Raw genomic sequence first — 14,502 nt, 5'->3', positions numbered from 1 at the left:
CCCATCTTCACATTGAGGATACCATCTATTGTGTTGTGTGGTACTTCCACCTTGCTAAATGAGATGGATTTCAAACAGATACAGCAAACGCAAGGCTGGGCAACCATAAGACACTGTGGGCCATCAGCAGCAGCAAAATTGTACTCAACCACAATTTGTAACCTCACGGCTCGGCATATCCCCCACTTTACCATTACCACCAAGCCTGGGGATCAACACTGGTTCAATGAAGAGTGCAGGAGCTGAAGCAGCTAAAAATTAGGTGTCAACTTGGTGAAGCTACAACATAGGACTATTTGCATGTCAAACAGCATAACCAGCAAGCAATAGATAGAACTCAGCGATTCCACAACCAACGGTTCAGATCCAAGGTCTGCAGTCCTGCCACATCCAGTCATGAATGGTGGTGGACAATTAAACAACTCGCTGAAGAAGGAGGCTCCACAAACATCCCAATCCTCAATGATGGGAGAGCCCGGCATATCAGTGCAAAAGATAAGGCTGAAACATTCGCAACAAGCTTCAGCCACAAGTGCCGAGCGGATAATCCCTACCTCGGCCTCCTCTGAAGGTCTCCGTCATCACAGTTACGAGTCTTCAGCCAATTCGATTCACTCCATGTGATATCAAGAAATGGCTGAAGGCATTGGATATGGATGGCAAAGGTTATAAGCCCTGACAATATTCCAGCAATAATACTGAAGATGAGTGCTCCAGAGCTTGCCGTGCCCCTGGCCAAGCTGTTCCAGTACAGCTACAACACTGGCACCTACCTGGCAATGTGAAAAATTTCCCATATACACAAAAAGCAAGACAAATCCAACCCGGCCAATTACCGCCCCATCAGTCTACTCTCCATCATCAGTAAAGTTATGGAAAAGGTCATCAACATTGCTATCTAGTGGCACTTGCTTAGCAATAACCTGCTCAATGACGCTCAGTTTGGGTTCCGCCAGGGCCACTCAGCTCCTGAACTCATTACTGCCTTAGTTCAAACATGGACAAAGAGCTGAACTCCAGAAGTGAGGTGACAGTGGCTGCCCTTGACATCAAGGCAGCACTTGACCAAGTGTGGCATCAAGGAACCCTAGCAAAACCGGAGTCAGTGGGAATCGGGGAAAAACTCTCCGCTGGTTGGAGTCATACATAGCAGAAAGGAAGATGGTTTTTGGAGGTCAAACATCACTGCAGGATTTCCTCAGGGTAGTGTCCTAGACCAAACCATCTTCAGCTGCTTCATCAATGACCTTCCTTTCATCATAAGGTCACAAGTAGGGGTGTTTGCTGATGATTGCACAATGTTCAGTACCATTCACAACTCCTCAGATACTGAAGCAGTCCATGTCCAAATGCAGGTAGGCCTGGGCAATATAAAGGCTTGGGCTGAGAAGTGGCATGTAACATTTGCTCCACACAAGTGCCAGGCAATGACCATCACCAACAAGAGAGAATCTAATCATTGCCCCTTGACATTCAATGGCATTACCATTGCTCAATCCTATCAACATTCTGGGGGTTGCCATTGATCAGAAACTGAATTGGACTAGCCATATAAATACTGTGGTTACAAGAGCAGGTCAGAAGCTAGGAATCCTGCAGCGAGTAACTCGCCTCCTGACTATACAAAGCCTGGAATACTCTCCACTTGCCTGGATGAGTGCAGCTCCTACAACATGCAAGAAGCTTGAAACCATCCAGGACAAAGCAGCTCGCTTGATTGGTACCCCATCCACAAACATTTACTCCCTCCACTACTAATGTACAGTGGCAGCAGTGTGTACCATCCAGAAGATGCACTGCAGGAACTCACCAAGGTTCTTTAGACAGTACCTTCCAAACCCATAACCGCTACCATCTAGAAGGACAAGGGCAGCTGACACATGGGAACACCACCACCTGGAAGCTCACCTCTAAGGCACTCACCATCCTGACTTGGAAATATGTCATTGTTCCTTCACTGTCGCTGGAAGGAATTACTGGAACTCCCTCCTTAACAGCATTGTGGATGTGCCTATACCACATAGATTGCAGCGGTTCAAGAAGGCAGCTAACCACCACCTTCTCCAGGGCAACTAGGAATGGGCAATAAATGCTGGCTAAGCCAGCAATGCCGACAACCCATGAATGAATAATAACAAAAAGAATACAATAATCGCTCAATTTGAGTGATATTTCAACATGGTATTGAGTCTAACATTGCATCTAATGGTTTCCCAGGCTTCCTGAAGCTTGCCATTGAAAGCAACACAAGAACACAACAGCAAGTCAGGAGACTGATTAAATCTCATGGAAATACAATAAGTACTAAATAATCACAACTACTTTTTTACCAGTTAGCAGGTAGGTAAGAACATGACCTTCATGAGGGTTACCTTCAACATTTTCAAGGTTTTCTGAATCACATGGATAAGAAGGAATATGACCAGCACCAGTACCACCAGCAGTAGGACCTCATAGATGGGACCTGCAGCAGTACCAGCAGCCTGCAGTTGGACAGCAAACACAGGAGCTGCAGAGAACTGCAGCTCACAGGAAGCAACGAACCACAACACATGTGTACACAGAGGTAGGGTTTCCATTATTCTGAACAGCATTGTTTCAGGAGACTCAGGTTGTTGTGTCAGGCGGTGACAAACAGCCACCTGTTATAAAAGAAACAGAAAATGCGGGAAAAACTCAACACTTCTGGCAGCATCTGGGGAGAGAGAAACAGAGTTAAGGTTCTGAGTCCGTATGACTTCTTCATAGCTAAAGAGAGGTAGAAATGTGATGGATTTTATACTGTTTAAGAGGGGGTAGAGCAGGTGGAGCAAAATAGAAGGTCAGGGATAGGTGGGAGCTAAGGAGAGATTTGACAAAGATGTCATGGACACAAGACAAAGAGAGTGTTAATGGTATTGTTGAAGACTAAAGAAGGTGCTGATAGTGGCATAAAGGTAAGATAGCAGAATGTGTTAATAGCAGAACAAGGGTCAGCGTCCTTTGAAAGCAAAAAGTAACACCAGGCATAGCTTCGCGCAAGCATCTTCATCTTCGATATGCCTGGATGTGCGTTGTAAAGCTTTGTCAAGGTGGTTCTCTTCCTTGCGAAGGGACGACAACCCTTGATCCCCATGACAAGATTCCATCTTAACAGCTTAACTCTGTTTTATGGGCATGGAATGGTCCTATTTCTTCAGACACTGGTGAATTCAACCATCCTTGCAATACCTGGCCTTGGACTTTCGACAAAATTGGATCCCTGTTTGTCCAATTCCTTATTTGCTTCGTGCACACAGGTGACGAGTCCAAGAAATTCAACACAAGCACAACTCCTCATGGCATTGGGGCATGTACAATGTTATCTGGCAATGGAAGATGACTGAGTGCATCTGCATTTGCAATATGCACACCAGGACAGTGCATAAAGGTACACTCATACGCCAAAAATATCAAAGCCCAATGTTGAATTCTGGCTGAGGCTATTGGTGGAATGGCTTTATCCTCACTAAATAAACCCATTGGTGGTTTATGGTCCGACACTATAGTGAAATGTCGTTCATGCAGATACTGATGGAATTTCTTCACTCCAAATATTACTGATAAACCTTCCTTTTCAGGTTGTTAATAACCCTTCTTGCTTTCAGAGAGGGTTCTGGAGACATAGCCTATTGGCCTTTTTGATTTGATTTCTGTCTTTTCTTCTGTTTGCTGCAGTTTTATCTCACCTTCATTTTGACTTCACAGTCAGCCAAATTTCTCTCTGGTGAAATCTTAGCTTGGTTCAGTTCGGTGGTTGAGTTACCCATGTCTTTGTTACCTACTCACATCTTGGAAAGTTCCATGATTTTCCCTTCTAATGTCTCTTTTGTTTCAGTCAGCTGATTCTTCAACTCTTCTGTCTCCTTCTTTTATCTTTTGGCTTCCTCCTGGAACATTGAACATTGTTGAGTATTTTCTGCGGACTGTTTCTTCAGTTTGTTCAGAGTGGCACTATATTTGTTTTGTTTCTTTTCAAGATTTTCCAGTGGAACCAACTCTGACCTGAGGGATCCTTGCATCCTCCGAAGGCCCTTTGACTCTCCTAACTCATTCCAAAATATACTGTCATATTCCCTTATCAACTCAGGAACTCTTCCTGTTCTCACATGAAAGATTTCTGACCAGCTGAGCTTAATTTTTTGTAACCAATCACAGCCTAGAAGACTAGGTCCTTCACCTGTTACTATGGTCGCTGGAAGCTGGACTGTCTGTTGCCTATAGGACACAGGTACTGTGGTGATACCCTTTACCTGTATTGACTCTCCAGCGTATGTCTTCAGCTGAGCCGTGGTTTGCTCCAGATTCAGGTGAGCAGCTGTGTCGGAGCTATTTTATCCTCGTTGCCAAATGTAATGAACTTGATGTACTGGAAAGGTTTCTTACTTGAAGCAGGTAACTTAATTACAGAGCTCTTTTAGAAGCTACGTGCTTGAACCTGGTCCATGACCAGAAAGCCCGCTCCCAGGATTACCCACGCTTAGGGCTCATTCGTCAGTACATGTGACCCCTAAAGGCAGTAGGTTTAAATTTTCCAAAATTCCCTAGATTCAGGGAAGGTTCCATTAGATTGGAAAATAGCAAATATAACTCTTTTATTCAAAAAGGGAAGGAGACAGAAAGCAGGGAACTATAGGCCAGTTAGCCTAACATCTGTCACAGGGAAAATGTTAGAAGCTGTTATTAAAGATGTTATAGCAGGGCACTTAGAAAAATTCAAGGCAATCAGGCAGAGTCAGCATGGTTTTGTCAAAAGGAAATCATGTTTAACCAATTTATTGGAGTTCTTTGAAGGAATCACATGCTGTGGATAAAGGGGAACCAGTGGATGTACCGTACTTAGATTTCCAGAAGGCATTTGATAAAGTGCCACATGAAAGGTTATTGAAGAAAATAAAAGCCCATGGTGTAGGGGGTAACATATTGGCATGGATAGAAGATTGGCTAGCTAACAGGAAGCAGAGAGTTGCATGAATGGGTCTTGTTCTGGTTGGCAGGATGTGATGAGTGATGTGCCACAGGGATCAGTGCTGGGGCTTCCACTTTTTACAATTTATACAAATGACTTGGATGAAGGGACTGAAAGAATGGTGGCTAAATATGTTGATGACACAAATATAGGTAGGAAAGTAAATTGTGAAGAGGACGTAAGGAGGCTGCAAAGTGACATAGATAGGTTAAGTGAGTGGGAAAAGTTCTGGCAAATGGAGTACAATGTGGGCAAATGTGAAATCGTTCTTTTTGGCTGGAAGAATAAAAAAGAAGATTATTATCTAAATGGTGAGAGATTTAAGAGCTCTGAGATTCAGAGTGATCTGGGTGTCCTAGTGCATGAATCAAAGAAGGTTAGTATGCAGGTACAGCACCTAATTAGGAAAGCTAATAGAATGTTATCATTTATTGTGAGCGGAGTTATATAGGGAGGTTATGCTTCAGTTGTACAGGGCATTGGTGAGACCACATCTGAAGTATTGTGTACAATACTGGTCTCCTTATTTAAAGAAAGATGTAAATGGGTTAGAAGCAGTTCAGAGAAGGTTTACTAGACTAATACTAGGAATGGGTGGGTTGTCTTATGAGGAAAGGTTAGACAGGTTAAGCTTGTATCCACTGGAATTTAAAAGAGTAAGAGGCGACTTAATTGAAACCTTTAAGTTCCTGAGGAGTCTTGACAGGATGGATGTGGAGAGGATATTTCCTCTTGTGGGAGAGTCTAGAGCTAAGACAGAACTAGACAGATTCTTGATTAACAAGGGGGTGAAAGGTTATCAGGGTAGGCAGGAATGTGGGGTTGAGGTACATTCAGATCAACTATGATCTTATTGAATGGCGGAGCAGGCTCAAGGGTCTAAGTGGTCTACTCCTGCTACTAATTCGTATGTTTGTTTGAAAGGTTATACCTTCAATCACTACATGTATCAATAGGAAGGAAGTTAAAAAGTTAAAATATGGAGGCAACGGCAGACAAAGGGTCAAGAGAACAGTTGGAGAGCAGAGACAGTCAGCAAGCTGAGTTGGAGAGCTGGATTCCTGAATGGTCGGAAAGCATGTTTTGGCCTGCTGCCTGTGTTTCTTTACTTCTGAGGGATTGAATGTCCAGAATCGGCTATACTATGCGAAGGTAAAGGCGATTCTGGTAGATCCACGCTAACATAATTGACAGGAGCTACTGCGTACAATTCTGGCTGACATATTATTAAAAACTATATAAGGCACCGGAGAAGGTGCAAACAGGATTTACAAGGATGCTACCAGAAATGCTAGGCTATGCCTATTGTTACGGACAATGGAGAGAGGCAAGCTGAACTGGAATTCTTTCATTTATTAGCCAAAGCATAGAAATAAGAGCAATGATGTTATCCTGGAACTATAGAAAACATTAGTTAGGCCACAACTTGAGTAGGAAACTTGTATGTAGTTCTGGTCACCTCATTGTAAAAAGGATGTAATTGTGGGGGGGGGAGGCGGGGAGCGAGGAGGTCCCCTAATTTCCTTTAAAGTTTGTCTTTGCTTTTGCAGTATCCCTTTTAGCAGCTGCTTCTCAATTTGACCATGATTTTGTTAATTTAGTTTAATTGGTGAAACTGCTCCTGGGCTTGGCCAAATTGGCCATTAACAGGGACAGGCAGCAGACAACCTAGGGGGCCATCCATCCCAACTGTGTGCCCCTCTTCTGTGGCTACATTTGCAGCTGGGTGTCCCTGGAAAGGGAGCACACGGTGTTCGCTGGCATGATCGAGGCCTTCTGTGACTGGTGGGCACTGTGGGGACCTAGGTGCATTATTGACCCTCACAGTCACATTTTGGTTTGACATTTGTAAGTGTCCTTTGTGTTTTGTCTTTTGTTTCAAACCTCTTTAAGGGGCTGTACCACTTATTTTTTCATTTGATCTTTTGTTAATTTGTCCCCCTTTCTATTGGTTTCTTCAAAAGAGTATAAGTGGGGACATATGTTAGTTGTTGTAGGCTGTACCCCTTTTTTAGTTATTTAAAAAATTTCTTTCTTGATTTTTGGTTGCACTTCAATCCCACGTTCCTAATCTTTGGGCACCTGGTGCGGAGAGGGGAGGAAGGAGGACCTCCTCGTAAGCCTGCTCCTGGGCCTGGCCAACTTGGCCATTAATAGGTCCAGGCAACGAGTGATCGAAGAGGTCATCCAGCCTGACTGTCTGCCCCTCTTCAGCGGCAACGTTTGTGGCCGGGTGCCCCTGGAAAGGGAGCACGTGGTGTCTGCTGCCTGCATCAAAGCCTTCCATGCTCAGTGGGCACACAGGAACTGGGGTGCTTTTTAGACTCCTTTAATCACATTTTGATATGATGTTTGTAAGTTTCCTTTATGATTTTGGTTTTCTTTTTGCAGTATTCCTTTAAGGGGCTGCCTTTTAATTTGTACCTTTCATTTGATCGTTTGTTAATTTGTCCCCTTTTTCTAGTGGTTTCATCAAAATAGTATAAATGGGGACAGCACCCAGTGTGGAGAGGGGTGGAAAGGGAGAAGGGCTTCCCCGTGAACTTCCTCCTGGGCCTGACCAAGTTGGCCATCAACTGGTCCAGGCAGCAGTGATCAGCGGGGTGGTCTGGCCCAACTGTCTGCCCCTCTTCCGTGGCTACGTTCGTGGCTGGGTGTCCTTAGAGAAAGAGCACGCATTGTCCGCCGGCACGGTGGAGGCCTTCTGTGGCCAATGGGGAAGGGATGCTTTATTGACCACTACAATCACATTTTGGTTTGATCTTTGTGAGTTTCCTTTGTGTTTTGTCTTTTGTTGCAGTTCCCTTTAAGAGCTGCCCATTTACTTGTTCATTTAATCTGTTGTTAATTTTTCCCCCTTTGTTATTGGTTTAATTTATAAGAGCATATAAATGGGGACAGAGAGGGATGGGGTGGGAGGAGGACCTCCTCGTAAGCCTGCTCCTGGGCCTGGACAAAGCGGCCATTAACAGGTCCAGGCAGCGGGCAGTCGAGGGGGTCGTCTAATTCTTCTGTCTGCCCTTCTTCTGTGGCTACGTTTGTGGCCGGGTGTCCTTAGAGGGGGAGCATGTGTTGTCCACCAGAAGGTGGAGGCTTTCCATGACTGGTGGGCACCATGGGGACTGGGGTGCATTATTGACCCCCGCAATCACATTTTGATTTAACCTTTGTAAGTTTCCTTTGTATTTTGTCTATTGTTGCAGTCCCCTTTAAGGGCTGCCCCATTTATTTGTTCATTTTATCTTTTGTTAATTTGTTGATTTGTCCCCTTTTTCTATTGCTTTTACTAAAAAGAGCATATAAATGGGGACAGCTGGAAAGATGCACTAGGAGAGTCTGTTACTTTGCTGTCTTAGAAATAAATCTGTTTGAGGTACAGGCTAGCTTTAGACTCATTCTTCCTCAGGATATAATTATTGGGAGTAACAGCACTCTACAATATTGCACTGCAGTGAGGTTCAGACCCAGTAAGAGTGAAAAGGTGCTCTATAACATTGTGCTGCAGTGAGGTTCAGACCATAAGAGGAAAAAGGCACAGAGCATAGATCGTCTGAGGACAATTCCAAGGATGTTGAAGAGGAAGGTAAAGATAAAGAAGGCGACGAGGACAATACAGCACCAACTGCTTGCATTGCTTCCTGGCTGCCCTTATTAATTCAAGGTTCATTTAGGTTGCACCAATGAGCAGATGTCAGAATTATATGCAACGGTCAATGTTCCTGCACACTCACCAATATCACTGATACAAGGTAGCCTTGCAAACAATCAACCACCCCTTGCAAATCCGTTGGTCCCTGCTGATTTATGTCTTCCCATTCATTATCAACCAAGTCAAAAGGCAATTTTGCCATCCAAAAACCAAGATGAAAAAGCGTGCAAATTAATAAAGTTTGTGATTCTACTAAATAACAGAAATTTCCTAAGATGACATTTTCTCATATATACATATGCATACCTTTGTGCAACTACAAGACTTTACTCTTCCTTTTCCTACACTCCTACAGAGTGCAAACCCTGTGGAAGAGTTAAGGGTAGGCTGCTTAGATCATTGCTCTGATGATTGGAATGCACTTGTTCAATGGCTTCTGAGTTTTGGATTTCTGTCCACCTACATCTGTGGAGATTTGGCCATCAAGGCATGATGTCGGGTACTAACTAGGTTGGGTAGAAGAGATGGTGGTGGCAGGAAAGGGGTAAGAATTGGAAGTGCTTTGAATGGAGTCCTGACTTCTATGCCCCCTTGTACTATTGTCTCTTGCATGAACTGGCCAAGTGCTGGAGAGCACTATGGTACAAATCAGTGCAGCACTTTAAAATCAAGGCTAAGGTCCTCTATTTAAGGTGGCAGATATGCTGGCATCCAGAGTGTGCCTGGTCGTGGTCAAGGCATGCATGGACTCATTTATTTGTCATGTTTGATATTCCATGTAATTCTCCACTCTATCATTGCAATAAGCAATGCTTTGCAGAATCATCCCACTCATGTTTGAGACAAACTGTCCCATTCTCTCTGCAATCATGATCAGTGTGTTTGGAAGGTCCATGAGTACAACACACATTCTCTGAAGCTCCTCAAGGATTCTCCTTTTCCTGCTCCTGAGGTACAACACCTATGTACAAGAACTTGGAAAGGGCTTTGCCCTATGACATAGACAGTCCACAACTGTCTGCTCTTGTTCACTTGTGAATAGCAGGTCACCAGTGTAAGCCCAAGTGCAATTACCCGAGCTGATTTATTGTAAGCTTCAGTCACATGATTGTGCACCCTCAGAAGAATTCAGCTCCTCTGAGGATTCATCATCCATAAGTACTATGGACTCCAGCTGCACGCATGAAGGCCCAGTCGATTGTCATGATAATAGCTGATTGTAGTAGTGGACTCCAGTATTAGATACTATATGGTGCTCTGTACTAGATAGGGGGTCACCTGACCTGGGAGTTGAAGGTCAGATAGCACATTTTGGCACCTGTCTTGAAGAATTCTGTTACAGCAGATATGTTAGGTTAAGAAAGTGTGTTATCAATAAAGTTAGATCAGCTACAAAGTCGACAGCTGTGTGCATCATTGAAACAAAAAACAAGACACAGTGTCAACAGCAAATCCAGAAGTAAAATGATAATGAGCTGGCTGTATTGAATATCACTGACAGATAAGTTTGCATCAGGATTTCCCACATGATATCAAACGTCCCATCACCCACCGCAAACACTTCTTCAAGTTAATATCAGGGTCATAAGCAATTATCATACATGTTTTCAAACGCTGATTTAATGCCATTGCACTTAGCCATCAGTGGGTAAATCAGCTAAGGTGATTACCTCATCCTCATCCCAGTTGAACAAATCCCACTCGCTGACAACTTTTATTCGGGCTCGCTTCCAAAACTCCAGAAACACGGTGGCTACAGTTTAAGAAAGAAATATTCACTTAGATTGCCAATGTTTTATTCTTAAATGACAAAGAATATTATTGTGCAAACAAACAAATAAGTACAATTTTATACGAGTGGGCTTAATTTTGTGTTAAGGCTCGAATCCCCGAAGCAGATAGATCTGGAATGTGATGTTATAACAAATCATTCAGACCAGAAAAATCCCAGTCTGTGCTGAGTTAGTTGATCTTATCTGTAGCAGTATTTGGAATTCTACAGTTGGCTTGAAAGAGGGAGAGGAAAAAAAACAACCATGATTTTTCTCACTATGAAAAGTGTGAATATGTGACAGCTAGATAAGAACTGATTCAGGCTTACAGTGATCCTAAGCTTCAACAGCTCTTCCCAAATGCAAGACCTCCACCATCTAGATGGACAAGGGCAGCAGGTGTATGGGAATGACATCACTTCCAAGTTCCCCATAACAGCACATACAGCCCTGATTTGGATATATATCACCATTGCTGGGTCAAAATCCTATAAGTTCCTACCTAACACCATTGTGTGAGCACTTTCATCACATGGACTGAAGCAGTTCAAGAAGAAAGGTAATGAGGGATTGGCAATAAATGCTGACCTTGCCAGCGATGCGTAAGTACTGAGAATTTAAAAAAAAACACCACTGTGAATTACCAGTTGACATTGCCATCCACACTTATTCACAAGGAATGAATATTGCACTGAGCTCTGGGAGATTCCTTTAAGATGAAGGCAAAATGTTCACAAGGTAGCTTATGCATAATGTTGTTGTCAAGATATTTCATAATTTTCTAAGTGAAGGTAACCTACAAAGTTTAATCTGCTGTTACACATGGGGCTGAATTTTCCCCCTGTCGGGGGGACAGTTGATAGGCAGGTGCGTACGGGCGGGCTTCTGATCGGCGCCCCCAATCGGAGGCACGCCGCCATTTTATGTGGACGAGCCAATTAAGGCCCGCCCAGCGTGACGTCTGCACAGAAGCGCTATGCGTTCCCTGTGCGGGCAAGGGGGAATCCCAAAATAGAGAGTGCGCTCTTTCGCGCATGCACATGAAAGAGCACACTCATCTCCCTGAGGCAAAGTGCTGCCTCAGGGAGATCGGCTGTACGTGTAAAAAAGGCAAAAATAGAAAAATAAAATTTTCCTTACATGTCCCCTCATGTGACAATGTCATGTGACACATGAGTTGGGACATGTCCATAATTTTTACAAAATCTTTATTAAAATTTTTTAAAGCCTACACGAAACCTCATCCCACCCGTGGATGAGGTTTCATGTTTTTTCTAGTTCCCGCCGTGGCTCCTAGCCTGCCCGCCAACCTTAAGGTTGGACGGGCAGGTCCTTTAATTACTTAATTGACCCTGTCAATGGCCTCAATTGGCCATTGACAGGTCGGAGGGCGTGCAGCTGATTTGGCTGCACTCCCGCCTTCCTGAAAATTTCAATCGGGCACGGTGATGTCGGGAGTTCCCCCCGACGTCACCACGCATCATTTTAAGCGTCGGCAAGCGGGCCCCGTCCCCGCTCGCTGACTCGTAAAATTCTGCTATCATCTTATTGACCATTTAAACTCAGTACCCGGCTTTACCTTTTCAAAAAAACTAAATTAATAGGTAATGTTGTATGAGGAGAGTACATACCCCAGATTCCCATGAACATAGCAAAGAAAATTGTTATTTCTTGGTCAAAGAGTTGTGTTATCTGCGTGAAAAAAATGAAAAGAAGTTTGATCATCGGCACTGGCCACTAGTCACAACATACATTGTGTTTTACTTACTGAATCCTTAACTGTAATTTTAATGTTTTTACCTGAGTTTACTGAAGCGACAAATGTGAAGCAAAATTATTTCCTGCTGGCTAAGCACGTGTACATTGTAACATCATAGACATTTCCCAACCATCAATTCCTCTACTGTAAAATTGTTCCAATGATGCAAGTTTACTGTTTGCTAGGCTCAGTTAATGGCACTCATGTCTCTTAAGTCACCTGACCAAGGAATCAAGACATACGATAGAATATGACCCCTAATTTCCTCATTGGCTTCAGCACATATATTGCACTGAAAAGATCAAAGAAATTTGTATTTTAGTGCTTATCACCTCTTACGCACCATTCTTGTGCAAATTTCCTTGATCTTTTAACAAAGAGGTTTCCTGAGTTTATGCTGCTCTTGCAATTGGTATAATATTACACCTAAATAAAATGTTCTAACAGCTACAACAGCACTTTAGATGATACAAGGATTTGGTAAGATGAAGGGTCATAGGGTGGAATCGTCCGGTCCCATTGGTGGCGGGCGGGGGTACAATTCAGCTTGAGGGGCAGAAGGCAGTTTCACACCGGTGTGAAATCACACGGGATCATCCGCTAGAGTCCGCCATGGCAGAACACGAATCCCACTGGAGGCCGGCATGAACCCGAATTGCATCCCAGTAATGAAATGCAAAGTAAGGCCTGGCTGGAATTGTCCCCTCACACCCAATTTACCATTACACCAGTGGGAAAAAATGCTGGCCCAGAATACACCTGGACAAGCAAGACATGCAGAAGCCGGGTCTCACCTTTATACGAGGAGAAGGAGATGCTGGAGCCCTACAACTACCGGACCCTGGAGGAATACATACATTGCATGCTGGGTGGATTCTCATGGGCATGGCTCCACTGCGAAGCAGCTCTTGGAAGTCGGGAGGTCTCCGTTGATGCTTCGGGTCTCCGTTGGGACATCATGGTCTTGGCCATGGGCTGCTATGGATGATCAATGAAGGGTGATGGGGGGAGGGTTGGGTGGGAGAGGATGGTATAGGTGTGACTGGGAGAGGAAAGTGTACTGGGTGGGGGTCGGGGGTGAGGTTGGGAGTGGAGGATGAAGGTGTCAGGGTGGGGTGAGGTTGGGGGAGGTGACAAAGGTGTTGGGAGGGTGAAGTTTGGAGGGAGGGGACAAAGGTTTCAGGGGGGTGAGCTTGGGTGGGGCACGAAGGTGTTGTGGGGGGGTGAGATTGGGAGGGGGGACAAAGGTGTTCAGGGGTGAGGTTGGGAGTGGAGGAGGGAGTAGAGTGGAGGAGGTGCAGCGAGGGAGAATGCAGTAAGTGGGGAGGCAGGTGTAAAGGGGGAGGAAGGTGTAAGGGAGGGAGTTCAAAGAGGGGAAGGTGCCTGGGGAGGAAGAGAGAGTTCAGAGAGGGGAAGGTGTCTGCGGGGGTGGAGGGAGTAAGTGAGGGGGGGAGGGAATATCCAGATGAACGTTCAAGGCAGGAGTCTGTGGAGTCAATGACTGCCTCCTGGGGAGCGAACTGAGGGTGAGAACCCCAGCAGACAGCATTGAAAATGCTCGGGACAGTAAACTAAGTGTAATGGAGAAGGCTCCGCATGTGTGGGAGACTGCTTGCATGAGGCTCTGAAAGGCAGCTGAACTGTTAGTGGGGTGGATGCAGTGGGAAGACTCTTAAAGCCTGCCAATGAAGTAGAATGACAACATTACACATTATTCAATGAAAGTGAATACATTTTCAGATTATCAAGTGACAAAATCTGTTCACACATGCAATCACTTGTGATCATAATTTCTGAACTTTTCTAGGCCTACCATTTCTTCTAGGTGCTGCCCTGACATGAGCAGGAGGGGTGGAGACAGCCTATGCAATGGTTGGCCCTGTTGCCTCTGATGACTTTGGCGTGCGTTCTCTGGAGAGCAGAGGCCTTGAGGGCACGGACCTGCTTTGGCTGTCCTCCTGTGGGCTACTTGCTCCCTCTGCGGTGAGAAAGGGTGAGGTTAAAGGGGTTACAAGAAAAGGGGACTCGGAGGGAGAGGGCAGCCTCTGAGATTCCCGAGTCGATGACCCAGGGCTGTCTAACCTCCGCTCCTCCTCCTTTCAGGTACCCAAGTGCCCCGGCCTGACTCCTTGAGGGAGGGAGCACCTGGAGGGATGTTGAGTTGCCCCGTTTCCCTTTTGTGTTGCCACTGTAGGAACACAACCATGGCTACCGCGATGGAATACAGGTCTGTGTGCATCTTGGCATTCTGATGGAATAGGGTCTCTATGGCATCTGCCATCCTTCCCATGGAGAACTCCATATACGGACATGTGGGCACCAGTTCATCAGGCAC

The 14,502-nt window shown here is 44.9% G+C and overlaps 1 protein-coding gene across 1 annotated transcript in view; it reads right to left on the bottom strand.

Moving 5' to 3' along the window:
- LOC144685067 (anoctamin-9-like) overlaps positions 1-14,502 on the bottom strand; it is a 316,975-nt gene that overhangs the window by 216,112 nt on the left and 86,361 nt on the right. Inside the window, exons 8-9 of the mRNA XM_078549602.1 lie at positions 12,040-12,100; positions 10,307-10,389 (exon numbers count right to left, since the gene is read on the bottom strand). Coding sequence (XP_078405728.1) covers positions 10,307-10,389; positions 12,040-12,100 — 144 coding nt within the window. The remainder of the gene's footprint in view (positions 1-10,306; positions 10,390-12,039; positions 12,101-14,502) is intronic.

The sequence above is a fragment of the Cetorhinus maximus genome, chromosome 9, assembly GCF_964194155.1.
Source record: "Cetorhinus maximus chromosome 9, sCetMax3.hap1.1, whole genome shotgun sequence".
NCBI classification, from domain to species: Eukaryota; Metazoa; Chordata; class Chondrichthyes; order Lamniformes; family Cetorhinidae; genus Cetorhinus; species Cetorhinus maximus.
The sequence above is the reverse complement of the archived record's forward strand: the minus strand, read 5'-3'. Positions and strand labels throughout refer to the sequence as shown.